This window comes from Varroa jacobsoni, unplaced genomic scaffold (genome assembly GCF_002532875.2).
Source record: "Varroa jacobsoni isolate VJ856 unplaced genomic scaffold, vjacob_1.0 scaffold_149, whole genome shotgun sequence".
Classification (NCBI taxonomy): Eukaryota; Metazoa; Arthropoda; class Arachnida; order Mesostigmata; family Varroidae; genus Varroa; species Varroa jacobsoni.
In genome coordinates this window covers 83,383-107,218 of record NW_019213051.1, presented here as the reverse complement: position 1 = coordinate 107,218, position 23,836 = coordinate 83,383, and the positions used below count along the sequence as shown (strand labels likewise).

General features: G+C 38.3%; 1 protein-coding gene and 1 long non-coding RNA gene across 13 annotated transcripts in view; one reads left to right on the top strand and one right to left on the bottom strand.

The window, feature by feature from the left end:
- The window catches only part of LOC111269636 (uncharacterized), a 178,946-nt gene that overhangs the window by 132,131 nt on the left and 22,979 nt on the right, over positions 1-23,836 (bottom strand). For 6 of the 12 annotated variants that reach the window (XR_015314657.1, XR_015314659.1, XM_086972158.1 and 3 more), the window contains exons 2-3: positions 16,707-17,382; positions 16,359-16,372 (exon numbers count right to left, since the gene is read on the bottom strand). The exons of 1 other annotated variant lie outside the window; for it this stretch is intronic. Coding sequence is in view for 7 of the 11 variants with exons in the window: in XM_086972158.1 (XP_086828284.1) it covers positions 16,359-16,372; positions 16,707-16,786 (94 nt within the window). In the remaining 4 variants the exon portion in view is untranslated. Of the gene's footprint in view, positions 1-14,904; positions 15,575-16,358; positions 16,373-16,706; positions 17,383-17,579; positions 17,647-23,836 lie in introns of those variants that run through there. 5 more of the 12 variants (XM_086972166.1, XR_015314660.1, XM_086972176.1 and 2 more) reach the window with 5 other exon arrangements.
- Positions 2,483-4,730, top strand: LOC147753868 (uncharacterized). Its single transcript, XR_015314661.1, has 2 exons — positions 2,483-2,764; positions 4,288-4,730. It is a non-coding gene; the product is annotated as an uncharacterized LOC147753868 (long non-coding RNA).

Below are 23,836 nucleotides of genomic sequence, written 5' to 3'. Positions count from 1 at the left end.
CTATTGCTTGAGTATATAACTACAGATCAGATTCCCGAATATGAACCAAACTTGTTCCTTTCAAATTCGAGTTCTAAAATTTTTGCGGTCAGTCTATTACCCTGTTGCTGTTTTATCAATAGGATCGCGTTACGTTAGCGATTTCGTCACATCGTTGTTTAGTGGTCCTGATTCAGGTATTTGAATACCGTATCGGCAAACGGGACACTTCTGTTTGCTTGTGCAAATAATCAATTTCAAGCGTATAAGCTTACAAGTCGCATTGACTTGAAAAGGATAAGATTAAAAACGACTTACATACTAGTGAAATATCTAGAACATATGTGTAGTATGTAACAAAAAAACAGCACCTACATAAAATTACTTGACGCAATCAAACGACTGCACAATAGCTAATAACTCTGAGTTATTCTGCGCAGAATATTCTATGGTTTTGATGCAACGATGAAGTTTCAAGTATACCTCTGTAACTCCGAAATTCATTACACTACACCACTGCTACGTATGATTGAATTACTCGGTATGTCAAAAAAAATTGAAATTTCGAAACGGACACATTTTCTTTTCAAGATTTAGAAGAAGGACAAGTGTATTTTAGCTTATTTAGTTTATTCTCAAATTCATAGCGGGTTGTGATAATAAGCGGTCTACGAATCTGTTTGTTTTATGAGAGCGAGGTTGTCGGTAAAATAAATCTTATGCAATCGATCTCCACAGGATTTGTTGTGGAAAAACAGCACATTTACATAAGGGATAAACACGGAGTGAACTTCATTAAACCCGATGTATTACTACATGGTGATTCGACACCGCTCTTTAAATGCGTTGGGTCTGATCAGACTTGAACCGAATACAAATAACAGGAGAAAGGCCATATTAGGAAATTAAATTCAAAAGGCGGCATGTGAAATGGCGCCAAACGCCCTTGCGAGACCAATTAATTGCAGTTTTGATGGCATTTCTTCCATCGAAAGAATTGCGCTCATATATACAACAAAGAACTAGATTACAGGAGCGCGAGCCAAAAACGCCGTACAGGATATTTGAAAAGAAATTATGTTGAAAAAAACGAGTTCCAAGCAGACATATGAAAAATTCTTAAGAGAGCTTTACACAAAAATGAGTCATGATTGTAGGTCTATAGTTCGTTGTACTATTAAGGCTAGTCTTTGCTTTAAAGTGAGAAGTAACTTGGTGCATCTTAAACGACACTAAAGAAATGAAATTCTAAAGAAATAAGTCGACTATGCATACCCCCGGACGGGTAAACTGCAATCCGATACACTTTTGCAAAAACAAAAGCAAATAATTTATTTACTTCACTATAGCCTTCTTATATTATGTGATCAGACCCTATCGCACTTAGTGGGCACATCTTTTGAGCACGGCTATAGAATCTGCTGATAAATTCTTCACCGAAAAAGCGGCACTGCAAGTATTTTAGAGATTATTGTTTATGAACTTGACTGCGGAATCTACATTTGTAAACAAAAAAACGGTTGCCAAACATTAAGAGCAAAAACAGGATACTGGTCAGAGAAGACATTAAACGGTATGATTGTTGAAGTGACCTCAGCTACAGGCGCACCAAGATTTATACGCGTTTCGGGCTCTTCTCTTTTTTTGTCCTACAGTTACGAGTAATAAATACTTGTCCGAGAAACACGATAGGTAGTTTGAATATTTCTTATCTGCAAATTATCCTTAATTTGGTAGCAAATTATATTAATATCGTTGTTGGGGTAGATTTCGACCCGGGTTGCGATCTCAGACAACGCTTTATGTCTTATGTGGATCCATTTGTTGACAAAAAGTAATTTGCAGACCGCAGTTAGAAAAAAATGGTAAATATATTGAGACACATCGTCATTGCGGCGCGTAAAGCAAGTTACCGTAAAGTGTTAACACTCATTAATTATAAAAGCGGTATTATCAGAGTTTTGTAGGGAAGTCTCCAAAATGCGCGCAGTATCAATCTTGTTTCCTGTCAGTAACCGTATCAGCTGTTCGTACTCACTCTTTGATCTAAGGTCACGGATATTAATATGATTACAGTACTATTTAAAAACTAAATCAGACGTAAGCCTTGGAAAAAGTTTCTATTCTGATACAGATAAAGTGGAGTCCCCTAGAGGGGTGTACTCATTGTTCATATCAGCAGCACACATGACTAATTCCTTTTTGAGACCTAGTGGTTGATCCGGTGAGGTCTTAATTGGCCTTTTTGTTGCTCTCTTCGTTTGCGTCGACGACTTACTGCCACAAACTTGTCCCTTGTCGTTTCGGTTCTTATCTGTGTTCTTGTCCGCACCCCCCCCCCCCCTCCTACCTTGTTTTCGTTTAGCTCACCACCGGTGTCTGCGCACATCAGTATCATCAGGAGCGCATTTCTGTTGCAAACACTGCACGTATGACCATGGTTCTACCAGTGGTGGGTCAGCTCTGCTGCATTCAGTTGTTACTTCTATAGTATTAACCACTATATAATCAGCTGCTGAGCTAGAACACCCGACAGCAAGCATATAGCATCACGCATTGCAATATTTTCAATGATGATTTGATATGAACTTTAACCAAAAGGCAGAGCTCTTTTTAGTGTGATTAAAATATATTTAGCAAAAAAGAAAAACAAACTAGTGTCTGTTTTCACATGACTGAGCCGAAGGCACTATATGATAACTTTTTTGTGAGCGACAGCCACTGAGTGCCCACACACGGTGACAGTGGTTGGCGCCTGTTGTGCTATTTCAAGTTTACCAATCAGGTACCTTTTTTAGGAACAATAAGCTTATTTTCAGTAGATAGAGACTTCTTCAGAATGACCACATTCCGAACTAAATTTAGAGAGGCATACGAATGCTTGATCCCTAGATAGACAAACCTGAGTGCATAAATTCGCGACAAAAAAAAAAAATAACCTAAAGGATTGGCAGAGAACTCGATAAAGAAGTTGAAGTGCCAAAACAAAGTAGTTGAAGTGCAAAAGGCAAATGTCATTACTTATTGTCTCTAAACTAAAATCTCTCAGAACTGGATCAATACGGAGTCCAGTGAAAATTAATATAAAGACTTGGAACGTTTAAAATTAAAATGGAAAATTGGATACTATTAATGAGTATATCATCAGTAACTACTTACTGCCAAGGAATCACCTTCTTTGATGTAATTACGAGTAAATGTTACAAAAATATTGAGCTTCTATATTAATGCCATTTTAAATAATAAATATTATTAATAACAATATTATCGTAATACAGCAGAGTCAGCAAAATAAATTTGTTCTCCTTAATAAATAAAAAGATTGTGTTCAATCAGTTGGAAAAAACGATCTACTCGCTATTTGATTTAAATTTTTACAAAGTTTTAGACAGTTAGTAAATTATGCGTAAGTCTACCTTCACAACACGTCCTTCTTAGGTATCTAAACACCCACCAGATCAAAAACAATAATATGCATCCGTCAGAACTTATCTTTGGCATCAATGATCAAATGGCAAAAACGATGTTCCACACCGTGGGATACCGTATCAACAAAAACTTGTGTGCTGATAAGAAGTCACGGACGTGGGAGCTATATTCACAGTTAACATTAGAAATATAATCAAATCCGTTAGCTCATCAATAGGTGACTTGCGCGATGTGATATCAAAAGAGGCCTGCTTTATCGACAATGCAAACCTAATCTTATTGAGGCGAGTGCAAAAAGAATCCCAAGTTTTTTACAAAAAACCGCAGTCAGATGACGCTACCTTTATTCGTTTTAAATGGCCGCGTACTCCAAGCCTCACACCAAGTAAAACTGCCGGTTAATTTAGGGGACGAAACTTATGGGGTCTCACATACAAACTATTTTCATTTTTCGCAACGACTACCCTAGCAGGTAGCCTAAATATCTCATTGATGCGGCTTCGTGTTATTCATTGAAAAACCTTTTTTTTTAGCGCACATCACCTTTGCGCGGAGGTTCTGCATAGTAGTATGTTATGATAGATTTCAGGTAGCACAGAGCTACTTCCTCAGAATATTTTGGGGATCAGCGACCAAGAAGAATAAAGTCTCTCAGGCACGCTAGCCACTTTAAAGCGTGTGATATGAATAATTTTCGAACGCATGGCATCATGCGAGTACCACCCGTATTTCATCATTTCACCCGTCGTTCGGAGAGAAAGCGTTTTGCTGATGATTTTCACCAGTCATGCTATTGTTGTTAGATCTTCGTCGGTCATAAATTGGACTGCAAGACTCAAACTATCTAGCGCTAATAATCAGCTCTATCCCCATTTCCAGAGAGCTAACATCGAGCCGAACCAATGACAGGACTTCAATCGTTCGTCATGCATCTCTAACTCGTCTTCATTCACCACTTTTCGGTTACAGTATCTAAATCTTTTAGATGTGTGCATGTATTCTTAACATTGAGTCACAGCAAAAACGGATATTACTAGTAGAGGCCAATAGTCCTCATATCGATGTAGTGTTAACATCGCTGTCTGCTAAGCTCAGAGAATGTGAGGCGGTCTACGTTGCAAACCGGACGTGAACACGTTTCATTTCGTGCTGGGAGCCAGGCGCCTAAAACAGAACATAATGCCAGAATCAAACGTAAAACTCAATACATTTGTTTTAGAGCAAATTTCAGTTTTGTGCCCAAATGCATACTTAGATTATTAAAAAGGTTGTTGCAGCCGTTAAACCAGAATAAATGATGTAGTTGAATGAAGTCACAATAATATGCGTTTTTTTCTTCTTATTTGATTTAAGTAATGCCCCTTGATCGAATATAAAAGGCTTTTTAGAACCTTAATCACCTTATAAAATGCTTCGTGGAAAGCTAAAAACTTAACTCCTATCCTAATTAGCCTATCTGTTGAAGATTTCCTTGAGCCTATGTATGGTTTTTTTTGACTATGTGCATACACAAATGCGTCCGGTTACTTAAAAAAAAAATGTGACGAAGTAAAAAGTATATTTGTGCGCTTCATTCAGAATATTTACCGACTATAGCATAGGGCGGACACGATACACATGAACCGGCCAATTTTGGGTGTCTTAACTTGTTAATAGAGTCAGCTGCTGATAAAGTTAGTTGTTAACATATAATGGGGCATACCTATACAGAGATTCAGCACGATTAACCGGATTAGCATGTCTTGTACTAACTTTATAGTTCAAATGTTCCAGCCACTTTGTGATTTTTTCGTTTCTCCCTCGAAAATTGAACAAAAATATACTATTTTTCACATAGTTTCACGTATGTAGTTTCAAATAATTTTATCTACGGAGTAATATGAATTGCAAAAACCTATACTTTTGTACTGCTCCTCTATAGAAGCTATATTGCTGCCGGAGAATAGGCTCAGGGATTTGGGTAGATAGAGGCGACAGGTTACTCTCTGGAGTATGCTTAGCGTAATTTGTCTTTAGTTAACATCATCCCCTGGGATGGGGCACGCCAAACGGTGCTTCTTCGCCTAACTGAAACACTGTGTAGGGTTGACAAGCAACACCAGATGCAGCGAACTTCTTCTTGATTCGTTCACGAATGATAATGAAGCCATCTTAGGACAGAAAAACCTAAGCTGCAGCTGGCAGCCATAAGAGAAAAGACAGTACATGTTTCAAGGTAGAAGCTAAATATTTTCTTAGTTCTCAACGCTTTGCTGTTAATATTTTAAGTTCTTAAATGTTGCGGTGAATAAGAAGGCGAAATAATGTGTATAGGGTGGAGTGAAAGTCGAAAGGCAGATATTTCGATTGAAAATTCGATGGTAATACAATAGCTGAAAAACAGATACATACTTGCTTATTATTCGTTGCAATAATTGTAAGCTAGATTCAAAATCGTTTAAAATGGTGTCATCTATGGTGTCAATCGTAATTCTTGGAAATCGGCCGCTACGATCATAGTAACGACTAACCGAATGCGGCTGCGGGCCAACGGGTGATTTTGGCAATGATGTTCGCGTTGTTGTTACTTATCTACGTCAGTGCCGACCAGGGATATTGGCACCTTTCCGTATGAGTTAGTCGCTTTATTTATAAAGCTGAATTGGCTTCGACTGTGGATGAGGATAAAAACTAGATCATAGCTCTATAAAATCACAGGGGATGGCCTTGCTGCTAATGTATATCATATATGGAAAAAAAGAGCTCAAAACCACCATAGCTTCGCTAATACGTTGGGTACGTGAAATAAGCTTTAGTGAACAACCGCATTTTTTTGAGAATATAGACTCTTCAATTTACAGCCGCCGCTAAAGGCTGCGGTTAATATCGCGTAAGACGTTTCCATTCTAATATTATCTTATGTGGTTTTTTACTTCAACCTGATAACAGCGAGTAACAGGATGAACTCAATCTTCGTTTTCTCTTGCTCAAACTGGCAAATATGCAAAGACTAAAATAATCAACATGGATTCGATGTTTTCATAGCCGAAATTTTAAAACGTGCCGATTTATTGCCTAAACTAAAAAGTCTCGTAGCCTATAATGAGCACGTAAAGTCTCTCAACATGCACTCGCTACATTGCTCACTTTGCCTGGCGTAATCCGCTGATAGCTACTTGAATGCATCGGAAGTTTTTGGTTGACTTTGACTGACCAGGACACTATGCCAATTTGAGCGATTATATTTTCCTAGGTAACTGACATTCCTAATAGTGTAAAGGTAGTCAACCGCAAATATTTTGTTTTTGAAACTCAAAACCTTTGCTTGTTTAGTTATTTCAAAGGCGATGATTTATAGATAAATAAATACAGTACTCAAGTGGGTCTCTTGAAGAGTATGTGTTAGAATCAGAACTTATTTTCCTGACCACTATTAAATGAGAAAGACTATAGCTATGAGGCTAAAACTACCATGCCCTATCATAAAAAGTTATCACCACCAAGTTCGTTCTTTTAAAATATATAGGCCGCAGCATCACCATTCATTACTCTAAAGTCAATGGATGCACTTTTCATATCTGTTCCGTCATAAGAGATTAGTATAGATGCTTTAAGTGTTAAGCCACACAGCCATAATAGAACCAATACCTGAAATGCCGTTTCGCCTTAGAAAACTTTGCAAAATTCTACCTTGGAAGAGAGTACACGAACAAGATCTTTATATTGATGTGTCGTTATTGTCCCCTTCCAATGCATCTATGGATGGACGAACCCTACTGAAGTTTTTTTTTACAGGCATCTGTACTGTTTTGACATTTTCAGATAGTTCTCATGTAGTGCCGTGCGATAGATCGGTTAGGAAATAATTTCAAGTATTTGAATCCTAATACCACGTGGGTTGTGAGCGATCAGATGCGATCGCGAATTGAGAGTTTCCAGTCGAAACTAAAACAACTGTCAAGAAAACTTGGATTTTATTGCAGGGTGAGGCAGAGAAAGGCTTAAGTTGTGTAACACGTATGTGTACAGTTAGAAAAACAGACTGTTAAGAAACAGTATTTCTCCTAATTTTAAATGTAATTACTACTAAATTATAGTGAATAACATAGGTTACATATGTTTACTTTCTGCTACTTACAAAATTTTTATTGCACTAACGGTGTTTCTGTCATGGTGATACGTATCTGCTTCTCTTAATATCAGAGTTGCTGGAATAAAGCGTTAATGTCAGGTTTACGAAAACCATGATGTAGCATACCAGCTAAAACAACTCCAGAAATAAGTTCAAGATAATTAACTCATTGAAGTAGTCACTATGATTCTTGAATTTAAACACCATCCAATTGTTGTGGGCTACGTTTAAACAATGACGGTTTTTATGAATAGCAGCGCCGAACGTCCTTTACCAGTAGTGGGCACTCCTTAAAAACGAAAAATACTTTTTAGATCCAAGACGATATGCCTTATATATATATATTAAACTTTTATAATTGTCTTAATAGTTTCATGGGCAAAAAAACTACCTATTTTCGTGGTGCTCATACAGTGAATGTATGTTCGATATGACGATCAACGACCTTAAACGGGAGAACCGAGCTCAAGATTTTTACGAACAACAAACCTGCTATCAACCTACCACAATCTATTCGGCATTAGGAAGCTTTTCATGTACCGTCTATGGCCAATTTACCTAGAAATTACAAAACATTAGTTGCATGCATCTTTTTTGTTTGTTTGGTTGTACTACATCCTCCATTTACGATGTATTGTCGATCTGTAGTATTGCAATCGGGTAACTATATGGACTCGTCGCACAATTGCGAAGGGCCCACGGTAGTATAATTACAGCTTTTTATCTGAACGTTGGCCATTCGTCCTTTATTGGCACTCGCACGCCGTCATGGAACCTTTATAATGGAACCTTTCCCCGCTCGCACCGCATTTTCACTTTGTTGCTTAACAAGGAGTTAATGTACGCATATGCGCAGCGCCGCGGGGATGTCTCCTAACGTTCCCATATCCGGAGAGCTCTCCAGGTAGGGCGACTCGGTAACCGAAAATTTGTTTGAACGATGTTTTTCCAAGCTTTAGTTTAGGTAGGTATTGAGAAAAAATGTCGCCCGAGGAGTCAGCCTTTGGAATCGGCAGCCAAGTGTCATAAGTAATCGTCCGAACTACCCTTGGCGGCCATCTCTCGCACAGGTCATGTTGTCCATTAGGATGATGCCGAAACTCCGGAGGAGTACTAAGCAACTTGCAGCGCACGGACCACAGATCTGAGTATCGCTCTCGCGTCCAGCATGAGTAAAACAAAAGCTGTGCAACAATCGACCACCACTAGGACGCAAAAGGGCTTTCTGAAGGTTTATTAAACCCAACAGCCCTATAAAAGGATATGGTAAGTATACAAAGAGATCCTTTGTAGCGATGAGTTCAATGTCTTCTTCGGTACTTACATTCCTCGACATTTGGTAATTTGTCAGTGCTGACGTTTGAACCAAGGGTAACCGCATACTTATTGCTAATGGTTACCATGGAAGAGCATTCAAAAAAATCTACATCCCAGCCACCTAAACCATGTCGCCCCCAGCCCCAAAAAGGGCACTGCAAACATCAAGTTGATGTTTAGGGTTTCCTTCTTTTGAAGGACTTCGTACTTCTGGAATCGTACGTACAAAAGCTTAAGACCCAGGGGGTCAATTGGGGGTCAATTTTGCACAAAGGTTTCCTCTCTTCTTCAAATATTTTGATGCAGTAATTTCAATAACCACCCGTACAAAATACGGCCAGAATTTCTTGGTGGCCTATGTTACCGCCAAGCAACATCTAGCCCTGCTGTCGATCGAGCGGCAACTAGGGTATGCGGAGACTCACTCGTGCTTCCTCTCTCATGAGTAGCATCCCCCCAGCCTGCTTCCACTAAAATTCGTCTACCAGTGTGCCTCAGAATTATATCGGAAAATACACAGGTCCGGTTTTTTTCCTCCTCTTCAACAGTCGAGAGTCCCCCTCATAGTTGGTATCCCGAACGAAGTCCTTCATGTTAACTATGGCGTAAATGGGACATACAAGCTGAAGTCCCGTATAAACTGCCGGCAGTAGGACGCAAAACTACTTACCTGAAGGGTCTCCTTACCGGGATTTCCTTAGATTCAGGAAAACATTGTCGGTAATGATCTTATAGCCCTAATCTACCGCCTCCAAAAATCAAAAGTATGATTTTTCGCCTTTAACAATAGACTGACATGGTCGATGCTCGCCAGATCATTCTGCAGGTACAAATCGAACGAAGTGATGACAACATCACTGAGAGAGATGAGGGTCGTCTGATATAGGTCTAAGGATCCTATCTATTGGCCTGTGGAATATCGGGAGCATGTAGGCAAATGGTATGCGCTTGAAACAATACAGGCCTCTGAAGTGTAAAATGCCGTTTCTTCGTTGTCATCGTGATGCATACTAATTTTCCAGTACCTGCTAATCGCATCTGGAGTACCTAAATAGCGGGTGCCAATTGGGACATCGAAGATGGGCGTCGTCGATCCATAGCAGCAAATGTATATGTCGCTTGCTAAGCATTCAGGCCACGGTAGTCGACCTAAAAACGCACCGTAGCGTCTTTTTTTTTCATACGAAGACCACAAGGTGTATCTTTTAAAAAATTTAACTTTAATTTCAGGCGGCCCGCACATCAGTGCTTACGACGCCGGGTAAGAATGTATACACTCTCAAGAAGACCTTGCAATTCCATATAGTTAAACTACAGTTTTTGGGTAGGGCATCTAAGTCGTTACATATCGCACTGTATGCCAATATAACATATCTACCAATACATAACAATAATTACAAGGTAGATTAAGGAATAATCAATCTCCGTGAACTCAGATTTCAAGAACAACGGCCTGTACAGGACTAACTGCGAGATTGCTGAAATTAAAGGATGCCTCTTTCGACCCACAGTTGACAGCAGTATTAACCATATTTGGCAACGTCATCGTGGCGCGTTGGGCATCGCGTAAATACATAAGCTTTGAGGTTTGCGCTTGAGCAGGCTCATCTCGAATTATCGCATTCACATTCATCCTTGTGTCACGGTCATCCCGGGCAAGGAAGCCTGACCTTAAGAAGAAACAGCTTATACATGGCTCAATAATATAGGTTATGTTGAAATGCAAACAAAGTTTCGGGCATTATGCCCCGGTGTACCTTATTCTCGCATACACTAGGGCTCATCATCGCTCAGACACGCTCCCTTAACGTCTCTCAAAAAGGTTTTCGAAGTTACACAAGAGCTCCATCTTATTCACTAAAAAACGATTCTCTTAGATAATGTACCAGTGCCGTTTCATTTAAATATCCAATAAACGCGACCTAAAACCACGAAAGATTATTGAATGCGTTCTTTACGCTGAATAGGATCACTTCGCAGATATCCTGTTTCCTTAATTTAGTCGTGGACCAGTTCTGCTTTCTGAACCACTTGTTGGATGGTGGTGCGGGCCGAAGGATTCTTTCTGAAACCGTACTGAGTGAATGAGAGCCGACCCAATGGTTCACCATGGTATTGCAGGCAATCTTCTATAATGGTTTAAACGCTCTTTTTGATATTTTTTTATTTACCATTACTATTTATTTGTTTTATCTGAACGTGTCCTTGGAATCACCTATTTTTTAATTTCATTAGGAGCCCAAGTGGAATGGGTCTTGCTGAGCCTATCTGGAATTAATCCAAGAAACCTATGGGACGGCATGACGACGACACAAACAACTGTTAACCTCACTAGTACCTTATATTCCTTAAATATTTATTTGTTTCGTGCTTTATTTTTCCGATTATTAATATCTGGTTATATTCTTTGCTATCGCTGAGATTTGAACCAGCGTGGCAGAATGCTTATTAGTTTTGGTAACACACTCAGGTAATGCGTATTAGTTATTCAGATTGCGTGGGTTCTTGGCAATGGTGTTAATTAGGCAGATAAGCCCATATCCTCCTTTTTCCTTTGGTATTAGTACCACCTTCGTTTTTTCCACTCATATGGCAGCCTACCTTTGTGAGATTTTCTTGCGATGTTTGCAATTATTTCTGGAGACTGCATAGATAGGATTTTTATCGCCATTGCGTCGGCGCCGTTGAACTCATGTATTTATTTGCTCTGTGTGCTACGTTTACCAATTCGTTCGTAGTAACCAGACGTAGTCCGACCGAAGACAAACCATTAATTTATAGTTGTCTCACTTAAAAACCTTGTGTTGAGAGAAAAGTTCTTTAAGCGTGAAGGTTTTTTCGTGCGTTAGAGTATCGATCTCGGGGGGCTGTGTTCGTTTCACCGCTGGTGGTCCTACATAAGTGATAGCCGAGATCTTCGATTGTTTCTTTCAAAAGGCTGCTTAGTCGTACTTGTAGTTTCGTGTTCCAGTCTTTGACAACTGACGTTGAGAGTGATACCCACTTTTCTAAGTTGCAATGAAACCCACTGAGGTAAATCTTCTTTCGAACCAACAGCAATTTATACAATGCTGCACAAGATGGTGGCGAGACAATGCCATCCTCCGTTCCAACGCATGCGTGGGTCTTCCGTTTCAATTTGAGCCTTTTGGCAAGACTTACACCAGCCTAAATTATTTCCTACCTAGCACCTGAGCATCCCTGTGATAGTGGAGCCAACCACCTCTCGCATGTCGACCTTTGTGTTGGCTTTATATGATTACCCCTTCTATGATTTCTGCGAAGGATGCACCTTTCTAGTTGTGATTTCGGCTACATTAATGATAATGTCGCCGTCTTAATGACCAGACTACTATAGTGACCTGTTTACATTAGCCCAATAGTTGCAATAGTATTGGTATCCACTAATTACATTTTTACAATATATATATGCACTAAAGTTGGATGCCTGTTTGACGCTCTAGGAACCGTCTTTGTAGAATGGTCCCTTTTGAGGTTTTTTTTTTGTAGACTGGGGGCTTTTTGGTGTATTTTCGTTTTCTGAGTTGAGCGTGAGTTTTTTTGTGGTAGCGTAGCTTTTTCAAACTGCAATTTTCTTCTCCTATGTGACGTAATACTAATCTAATAAAGTTGGTGTTGTAAAACGATTTGTTCAGCAAATGTTCAGAATTTTTAAAATATTCAAAAATTACCGGAGTATTTTAAGTTAGTATAGTAACTTAAAATAATCCAGTGCCATACCTTTTTGTAAGGTTTACAACACATACAATAAAATGGTTTAGATATCATAGAAGCGACTTTGCGTATGGCGTTGGAGTGTAGTAGTTCTCAAATTTTTAGATATTTGTGCCTGTTATGGCTAATGTAAGACACATGTTACCGATAAAAACTACAATAGATTAAGTCTGTATGGCTTCGCTGCTACACGAGTTTATCCGAGATATGCGTGCAAACTTCCAGTAAATAATTTAAAGAAATCGCTGTGTCAAAGTGTCCGACATAGCAAACAGGTGTCAATAATGCTGCTGTTTTTTTTGCACTATTGTTGATGACGAAAAGATTCGTTACAAAGAGAATTCAATACTTTTTGGCATTTTAATTAAATGTATGTGCGAAATACTTGCAACCAAAGCCACTAACGCCTCTGGTGTAAAGTTTCAGGCAAATTTTATGGCGACTCTTATGAGTTGCTCAACTTATCATGACTTCCGTACCGTAGAAAATGTTAGTCTAGGAGGAAGAAGCTTGTAGCACAACTGCGCTTTACGGTCCCATTGGGTGCAAACCAGAATCTCCATAGATGCAGGCTCCGTGGTGAGGAAACCTGCCGTTCCCGCTCAGGAAAGTAAACGATCAATCTCTCATCCTTGGCGACAAACATTTGAGAAATGGATGTGTTTGCTCTTATTTATTAAAGGATGTCAGGAATCCATATGCATTGTTACTGGTTGCATCCCACATTTTTATGCCTTCCAGTACATTTTTATATTCGTTTCTCACAGTCAGGTAGCACATAATGTCTTCAAGAGATTACCAACAATAAACATTCCTAGCAATTTTTTTTTGAGGAAGGCAAGGACCATGACAATTTAAAGTGTGTCCCTTGTGCTATATAAGACATGCCGCAAACTAGTAAGGCTTCTATTTTTTATCAATTTTTCTAGAATATTGTTAATAATTTGTAATCCACACTCCTGAATCATTTATTTTTCGGGAAAATATACCGATTAAATATAATATAAACATTCCATCTACAGCTGGAAGCCGTTCAAATAAAAGTTAGCAGTCCTGTACTGAATTCACCGACTTAGTCTCTTACCATTCGTTATTGAACTTTTATTTATTCTCGTAAATTAGAGAGCGTGTCTTGCTAGACTAACGAAGATGAACATAATATATTGAGCCGTTTTGTCTTTTCCTTAGAGTATGACCTGTGCATTCGAATTACTCCGCCTAAATAAAACTCATTTAAAAGCATTTTAAAGTCCTATCAACAAAATAGGCGATCATAATTTTAGTGTAATACAATATACAAGACGAATTACAACAGTAATTGGTTACCCTTACGTTAGTAAAATCTTTTCTGTATATACAGGGAATTCGAAGCAGAGAGGCACTGTGCAGTGACTACTGCGCCTTAACTTTTTTTCGATAGCATGCCAGACACTTGATAGGCTTTTGAAAAACACTGCTATAATAATTGGTGCGACTTGCACACTTCCCATCCCACGAAACTAAACGGTCTATGACTAATTTTCTGTTAATAGCAGGCAGATTCGCTATTAAAGTAGGCAGAAAAAGATTTATAAAGATAAAAGTTCTTAGAGTTAACATCAAGATGGTGGACGATATCCTCGCCGCTGATAATTACTGTATGGCCTTCGTTACTGCACTTCTAATTAACTGAGTCATATTTAAAGCTATAAACGAAAATATATTTAAGTTATTAATTACTGAGGATGATTTTGCCCATTACTTAATATATGAAATATATTAATAAACCAAGTAAATAAAATATTGACTCTTGTAAGCAGATGAAACCGTTTAATGTAATTCTGATTGTTTACTCGGTGGTGTTCCAAAAACATGTTCACATGCGGCTGCATTAGGTATGGGCCGTATGTAGGCTTCGTATTTTCCAGGATGCCTCTGCACGTTGATTATTCTGATATTCCGATAATTCACGTATGCAAATAATAGGTACTACGAAATGTATGGGTGTGTGCGATTATTTTAGTCAGTTGCAAATGGCTTGACTACACAATAGTTGGCTAAAGATCATGACATAAAAGAAAAGATTTGAGTCTTGTCGCTTAATTCGTACAACACAATTCTTATAGGAACTGTGTATTCCCTTGAGGGCTCATACAGGTGGGCCCTAGAAGCTTTGCTTTTTTACTTTTATTTTTCCAATGAAACTTTCACTGACCGTAAAACAAATATTGTTTTTTTAAAAGTCCATACGACTGCATTCGTCTAGTCGTAGAAAGCTGAGATTTCATCATGTCCAGGTTAATCCCGTTGTTTCCCAATTGTTTGTCGTATCTACCAAAAAATAGTGATATAAAGTGAGTAGACAAATTGAAAACGAGGGTTTATTTTTGTAGTAAGGATTTCGCAAATTTTAAATCACCTGTCTACAGTCAAATTCAGTTCGAGTCGTAAATAAGCTCAATAATTAACACATTTTAAAATAGTTGTGATGAGGCACTCACTAATTTTAAGAAGGGTAATTTTGTCACACGATTAATTGCTTAAAAACGACTTGGTTTGTATGTGATGCTTATAAATTTGTACCGAATGAGAATTCGGAGAAAACTGTTCAGTGAGGTCTATAAGATTAAAGGGACGCTGGGCTTTGGCCGGCTAAACGGAATCGGGCCTCGTTTTCTGAAAACGAAAATATGATACTAAACAGCGTGCATCGTGACCTGTGCTATGAGTGAAAGCAAGTGTTCATAAGTGGTGCGAATGCTGCACAAGACTCTTGGTAGCTAAACCATGAAAAATATGGAATGTACAGGCGATATTGGCGGCAACGGACGAGAGAGAGAGGTAAAAACAACTTTAATGTTAGGCGACCTGTCACAGCCATTTTAAATGAAAACGTGGAAAGGTATAACACCTTGTCCTGGAGAAGCGTCGAATTACCCTTAGGAAGCTCGCAGAAAGCTTAGACGTGTCGGATCATTCTGAAAGCTTATTCGGAGGCTCGCAGCATGGATTGTGCCGAAGGACCTGAATTTGACCAAACGCAACAGTAGTCTGAGAAACACTTTAATTGTTTCAAAGAAAAGCTGGATGAAAAATAATTATAGCTAAAGACTGTTAAAAAATGATTGGACTAAGCATCAAAGCATTTTGACTTAAGGAGAAGTTTATGGAACGATATGGTTCAAATTTCGGTATTTTTTGTATAGAAAAAGTCCAAAGAAATTTCTAGATTTTGGAAACGATTGTATACTAGAAATATATAACATTACCAGTAATAAGTCTAAAGCTTGTCCACAGACTGCGTTCCTATACTTTTCGCAGGCCTCAACCTCTTCAAGAAAAACAGAAAGCAAATGTAAAAATTGTAAATAAAAAAATAAAAAATATTAGATAAAAAATAAAATTTTATACTTACGAACTATAACGTGCATATATTTTAGCATCACACTTTAACCGTTACACTATAGGAGGCCACTGAAATTCACTGAACTGGGATATTTGCTAGTTACTTCTGACCCTGTAGACAACAGCTGCAAATGATTAGCTTAATCCTTTCCTACCGCTTACATTCTTCTGAACAACCTACCTTTTGACACTAGCGTTGCTATTAGCCACAGTATTGAACGATCTCCTACTGCTATTTCTGACTGGAAGTATTGCCATTGCAAAAAATATTTGTTTTTTTTTTGGATTACTGGAAGTGGAGTTAAAGTTTTATGTATTCAGAAGACCTACCTACAGAGACAGGAGACAGCTTACAATGTCTTTTTTCAATGCTTTACTTACAACAAAGATGTTCAGTACTCACTTTTGTCGTATTTCCTAAAATTGAAAAAAAAAATCAGGTTTCTTAGAAATACGATTTAAAGTATCATTTGATTCTCATTTTAGATTTTAGCGTGAAACGCTGTATCGTACACAATCGAACTGTTTTATGCCTGATCGTCGGGTAGCGTTATTTATATCCTATTCATCTATAACTAAAATAATTTTAGATTTCATTTCCACATAGTATGTCGTTCTTATTAATTCTTAACTAGAGCATTTCGCTAAATAGGGTAGGTAAACAATCTTTTATATATATGATTGTTGCATAGTTCAGGCTCGTTCTATCAGGAATAATATTAAAAAATGCAATTACTAAGCGCAACCTCACCGCGCCCACCTTCCGAGAGAGTGATTCCTCATAGATGAAAATGATCGAGTACGCATCGGACTACGGATATACCCAGCCATTTACACGCTCCTTATCATTGGTTGTTGTTTTTCCATATTTTCCTAGCTCTCGCCAAGAGCAGGTGCCGACAGAGCATTTTCTCTCTGTTCCTGTCTTATGTATGATGCGGATATAGTGACGCTTCTTTGGGGGGCTGACGCCAAGCGATGTGGAGGCGCAAATAACTGTCTATATATCATGTATATGTATTATTCATTGCGCCGAAGCAAAAAATGTGTCATTCATTACTCGCTAGATCCTGTAAGGCCTTGTCGGAGGTGCTCACTCCTAGTTCCCGGAAGCGTTTCTGCAATGCCTGCACCAGGTTCAGTTGTTGCCTTAGCAGCTACTTACTACTCGGCATTATCTACGAAAGCCTCCTGCCAACACTGCCCCGTTTCTGCTTCTGTTGCCGCCTCTGACACCTAGCTCTATGCTTGCATAACATTTTTGTATCCCATTGCTGAGTAGTTGCTTCTATAGTCCAGCGACATTTTTATCTTTAAAGGGAAGGATCTCTTCATGCTATTTGTAGTACCTAATTACGCCCTCTTTCTCGGCATAGCGACTCGGGCTTCGATCAGCTTCGTTCTCTTGCTCCATTGCTGATACTAACCTGCAAATTTAGAAGTCTAACATTAATGATGCATTTCTTACATATTTTGCATATAATATTAGGAATTAGAAAGAAAAAAAGATACATATTATTTAAAAAAAAATACTGATAGCAAAATAAAAGAAAAGTAGAAGGGCTCGGTCTTGCATTATAGTAGGTCCTAAAATAGCTAAGGTATCGTGCTCAAGCGAAATTACCGTTAGTAAATTGTATAATATTCCTGCTTGTTTAGGTTATGATTGCAAGCCTTCCATCGGTAGTCTGTGAAGTTGTTTTTATAAGTCAAGCGAAATGAAGCGCTTCCGTCGTTTGGTCGGGTTTGTCTCACTTGAAGAATTCGATTCAGCATTATGTGCATATATGAAACGTTAAATAATGATGCCTGTACAGTAATTGAGCTATGTTACAATAACCACTACGCATCTTTTACACACACGGAACTAAAAATTGCGGCGAAAAAATGAAAAGTGATTTATTTTGTAAAATATATAAAAACTCGGTTTTCTGCCGCGTTAATGTTCAACAAGATATAGACCGTCGTTAAATCTGCCCTTAAAACTAAATCTTAGAATCATTTGCTGTAATGTTTTTAAGTTGCATTTTTTACCGTTATGTACACTTGTACTATATAGAATCCGATCACAACAAGATAATCTTCTCCAAAAAATGCAGTTGTAATATTTTACCTCATAGGATTTTATCAAATAAGTAGGGGTAATGTCCGTTACAGATAACAACAATTTACAGGTAAGAATATTGCGTCTATTTATGGTATCTTTCCCTAGTACAATAACGAAAATAAGATTCTGCGAGCCGGTGCTAAAATCGCGTAAAATGAATCGCAGTATCGTTAAAAGCACGTATTGGCATTTTACCATTAAAGAATTACAGATGACTAATGTAATATTCTCTAATCATATGTGAAAAAAGTTTTTATTATGGTCGAGTAACGACAGATACTTCTTACAGGATGTGTGTACAGTAAGCAGGAGCTCGAAATGTGTGATAGCGACACCTACTCAGTCTGTGTAATATTCCTAAACTGAGAAGTGGTAATATTTATTGTGATAAGCTCACATATAGGGTATCTCAGCACTGTTCTTAATAATATAAATATTAGATTGTTTCATAAATGCTGAATAGTAAGGTCTTACTTTTCGAGTTGTTTTCAATAGCTTAGTTCCTTTATTTTTACTCGAAAAATGCATCATCTATGACCTTTTGCTACTCGAATGATAAGTTAATTATTTCTTAAGTTCTCTAGATTTCTGGGGTATAGGAACCTGTATCGAGAGGCAATTTCGACATCATATCGAGACTTGAATATGTATATTAAGGGTAAGTTTTTATGATCATAACCATAATAATAAGTACCTGCTGAACATGATGGATGGCAGGAAATCTTGAAATGTAACCCTTGCACTTTTTGCACCATCGAGATCGCGATCATACAATAGAAGTGGTTTAACATTATTTATTAGTTTGCGTATTGCAGAGTTTGTTCACGATCTCCAAATAATGAAAATACTGGGAACTTCATCGAACCAGGATTCGTGAAAATGAATCGGACAACCTTTGCACCAGGCCAAAGTTTTTTAAACTAGCGGCTGACGTTGCCTTCACTCATAGATCCTTCACTGAACACAGAATTTAAAAGGCGAGCTGTCTTTAACGATGTGGTTCAAAGGTGAAAAGTATATTTGAAAAGCGCTCCTTTTCTATAGTTGTTGCAAGTTGCCTACTAAAAAACTGAATAGCCGTATTCCAATAAAAAGTTTTAAGCTCTGAAAAATACAAGTGCATCTCGCAAACAAAAAAAGATCGCAGAACGGTACCAGTATAAAACTGTGAAATTTGAAATATGTACTTCATAATAAGCAGTGTAGTGATATTTACATTGAGCTATTTACTTATAATTTATCGTTTTCAAAATAAATGAGGTAAACTATGGTTTTTCGAAATAAAAATAAAAAAGGTGTAATTATTTTTTGAATTTTTGTGAATAGATAAAGATATGAATCGAAGCATAGCTACGCCCTTGATGAAATTCCGACGATTTTGCTAAAAGATTTGATAGATTTTACATTAGTCTAGTATACCGGCAAAAAACTAAAATCCTGACGATACAAGAAAAAGAAGTGTCATGATTGTTTCATTTGCCGTTGATTTGATACTATATACTACTTTCAATATATATATTCTTCTGTTACGCCATGCACACATGTTAGTCTAAAGCATTGCGTTAAATTTCTTGTGCACGGTAAATACTATTGATGAAGAGAGACCCGCAACGTAAGTAGACATATCTAGTGTAGCCATTATTAGTAGCCGCTCGATATAATTGCTTCGGGATTAAAGGTTCTGCTTTCGTACCAGAAAAGGTTTAGAGCCGTCCAAATCGTTAACTACACAAAACGAAGCCGGAGTGCACAATCTACAAAATTACATAAATGAAACGGGACTAGTCATAGCGCTAACACATACTAAACAAATTTATCTCTTTAATAATATCTAATATATTGATTTATGGATTCATGTGTTGTTTTCAAATATATTTTCAACGTTATGTAAAGGCTATTTACGCTATAGCTTAGCATAGGTACATAAAATCATAATATCATTTATATTGTTACGGATTACAATACTGCCACCGACCTATGATAGTTTGATATCTGGCAGCCTTTATATAGTCCTAGTCTCATTGAACTAAAAATTACATTATAATTTACATCCATTGCGCTCCTCTTCACATTTAGGATACTAAGATATGTTTGACAGCGCACAACCGTACATTTCTTGCGTTCACTTTCAGCTGTCGGCCTGGGAGAGTAGCAACCCGGTAACTATGCGAGGCCACTCTGCCATGACAACGAAGAGTCCTTAGTAGCACGGCTGCAGTTTCTTGAGCAGTCTTAGTGTCGGCCGTTCGACCCTTACCAGTACCTTTGCGTCGTGTTGGAACGTCTGTAGTGCGGGATTTCCCCGCTCAAACCGAGTTTCCATCTGCCGTTGTGGATTCCAAAGTTGTTAATGTGTGCGCCGACGCCGCTTTACGGCATCACGTCTCCTAGTGTTCCTGCTCCCTGAAGGCTTCCCGAATAGCACAGCCTGGTAATCAAAAAGTAATTCGAACGGCTTTTTCTCCAAGCTCTCGTTTATCGTCGTATTAAGGTAAAATGTAACCCGGGGCAGCAGCTCCTGAAAACAAGTCCATCTAAAGAGGAAGAAGAGCCACCAAAGAACCAAGCCTAACAGTGACCACCCGTATCACTCTCTTGGCTAAAACAGTTCTCCCAGGGTTCCCGGCAACCCTCCTGATGTGTCCAATGTGATTTTACGTGAGGTTGTCTGTTACCTCTGGCAATGTGAAGCAAGTGTTGTCTGTCACGAAGGTCCCAAAATCCGCAAAAAAGTACTGCACGACTTCGAGCGCGCGAACCACAGCCTTGGACGCACGAAACGCATGCAATAATTTGATAAATCACCAGGGCGTAAAAACCCTTCTGCCCGTTAGAGATCCGGACGAACATCCCAGTACTGGCGCCGCGTGTGGTGTGTCGCGCCTTTCCGGGTTTCGACTCCGCAGTATACCAAGACACTACCTTCCTAGAACTATGACTTCAGCCTGCTTTCGAAAAACAAGATTTAACCTTTGCGACGTCTTCTGGAAGGCAACGCAGCTAGCCATTCCATTCGAGTGACACAAAGTGATGGTGTTGTCCGCTTGAGGCAAGGCAACGTAGGGCAGCGACGCCTTCTTGGCGATCTGTACCCTAAGCCACCCTTGAATGCGCGTGCTTGTACGTGAGTTCCTTCTTGCAAGCTAGCGACAATCGTACCCAGGCAAAAATATTTTTTCTGTTCATTCCGTACCTTGTATAAGCCGCTCCTTAATGTCTACTGTATGGTATGCTGCGACAAACAATGCTGTTTTGGGTTGTGATTTGGTAGTCAGATACTTCAGTACAATACTGTCGGTGACGCCCTTTAAGTGACAACCGTACGATTACAGCCGAGACTTTTCAATGGCTTATATTGCCACCAAACACTCGGTGTATAAAGCGTGGCCATCGAATGCGACAACCCGCTTGCAACCTTCCGAGCGAGCACTGCTCCCAACCCGATCCTGTCTACAACTTCGTTTGCAGGTTATGCCACTGAACGGGTTTCTCGGGTATCTTGGTCGTCAGTGGTCTGGGTAATTGGCATCCCAGCAAAGTCTTTTGAGTTGGATACCGCGTATAGTGGGTTCGCAATTTTCATATAAACCGTCTGTGTAGCTACAACATGCAACTATTATTCGTTTAAACCACCCCAATTTCCAATAACTCACCTGAATTTGCCAGCTAAGATTTAGTGACGATGTGCAAGTGAACGGTCTCAGATTTCTGTTTCAGAGCATAGGCTCAGAGTATGATACGAAAGCCCTTTTCTTAAAAGAGGGTCACATAATACAATTGAAATGAGTTCGTGGGCCATGGGCCAAATAAGATTTGAAAACCTACTTTGCAGGTTATCTTGTCAAACTGATCAATCTTCAAATATGGCTCTTTAACACTCTAGGTTTGACACTATATTGGAATTCAGCAAGGTTAGGAAGAATTATTTTCGCTGGGTATCCATGACATTAATAACGTAGATGTCTACTGACCGAAAAGATATAGCGGTAGGCTAACTTTGAATCTAAACATCGGTACACGTTTACCGTTCAGTAAAAATTCGAGCAACTAAAGGAAAGCAATAAATACAGTAATCATTTTTCTTTTGTTGATTCTCTACGTATTGAGTTCCCTACACCAGCAAAGCCCTGAAGGGTGGCTTAAAAGTCAGCTATGGAAAACATTTTTGGGAGTATGATTTCGTCCGGTTTGCATCAAAGGGGTATCCTTTGTGTATGTATGCCTATTATTGCACATTACTATATACGGTTTTTACGTGATTTATATAAAATGACTGGCATTCACTGACTGTTGCTAATATCCTTGCTTGGTTTTATATATTTTCGTTCATTACATTCTACTAATGTCCAATCAATTTTTCTGGTTCCTCACAATGTGATTACACAGAAAAGATGAACTTGTGTAGCTTCGTGTGTATGATTGCTGTAGCAGTGTCTGTTTTAAGAGTTTCAAAAGCCAGAAGCTACAAGATACTGCTAGCTAACGATTGGTCATAAAAAATTTATCAGTGTTTTCCATTATTCTTTCCTTTTAACACACTTTTTCTTATAATCTCGGCCGCTTTTATCCCCATAATTTTCGCTGTTAAGTTATTATGTTTTTACTGATTCAAAAACCTTGACTCTCGCTTTCTGTGCTATTGTTTACCTATATTTTTAAAACCAAGAAACTCGATATTCCACATTTCTAAGTACAAAGCGGCACATCGATTCGCATTGCATGACTTGTCGTATCGCTGCTTTCTGTATTGCATCTAATTTGACAACTATTACCATGAATCGTCACAATTGCATTAAGTTTTAGCATCATAAGAACAGTTTTCCTAAAATAATATTGCAATGAATTACAATGCTTCAATTTTATACTTTTACCTTTGTGTGTCTTTTCCTTCGTTATTTTTGTTTTTAATCTGAATGTGTTATTAACTATCTCTATCTGTATTCCATTATAGCTCGAATGTTTGCCTTGTTGGCCTTTTTGTCTTCTAATGTTTCCTGAGAATCTCACTGCTTTACATTTATTCTTATAAAACTATCGCCACACAAGTTTTGATGTTTTTAAATATTGAGCATCTGCTGTAGGTGATTAGTCCTTTACTCCATCAGAACATAATAGTTTGCATACAGTTAAATATATGGCCTGAATTCCGCACGTATTTTGTCTCAATCATGCATTCTAAACCCATCATGTAAATATTTTTTTACCACTTCTGATACGTATTACTGAACACGAGTACTACTACATTAAGCATTTTATTAAATCTCTTATAAACTGTAACCATTACTGCGCATTTATTTGTCGAAATTGAAGCACGCTTCGTTCATTCGGTACCCTTTCAGACGGTAACTAAAAGTAATGTGTTATATGTACGTCTCATAGCTACAAATGCCGTACATTTTGTTTTGCTCACTTTAGCTTCGGGGAGTATAAAGAAACTATCCTGTAATAATTTACTGGTACGGAAGTAATTCATCTGTAAACCCATCTTTTCATCATTTATCATCTTTTCAGTCATTTAATCTTTAAATTCGCCACAAATATTCCATACTTTGCGCTAAATATTGCTTTCGGTGCTCTTTTAGTTCTCGGTTTTTACATTCGACTTTTATGTAAGAAATAAAAAGGTTGGAGACTTGTGTTGAGCACTATTAGGTTCGACTGATGTCTATCTATCGGTTTTGTAAACTTGCCTTTTTTTTATTATTTTTCCTATTCTGTTTAAATCTGTTAATCTTCATAAATCATGCCTTCCGGTTTTTTGCCATGTGTTCTCA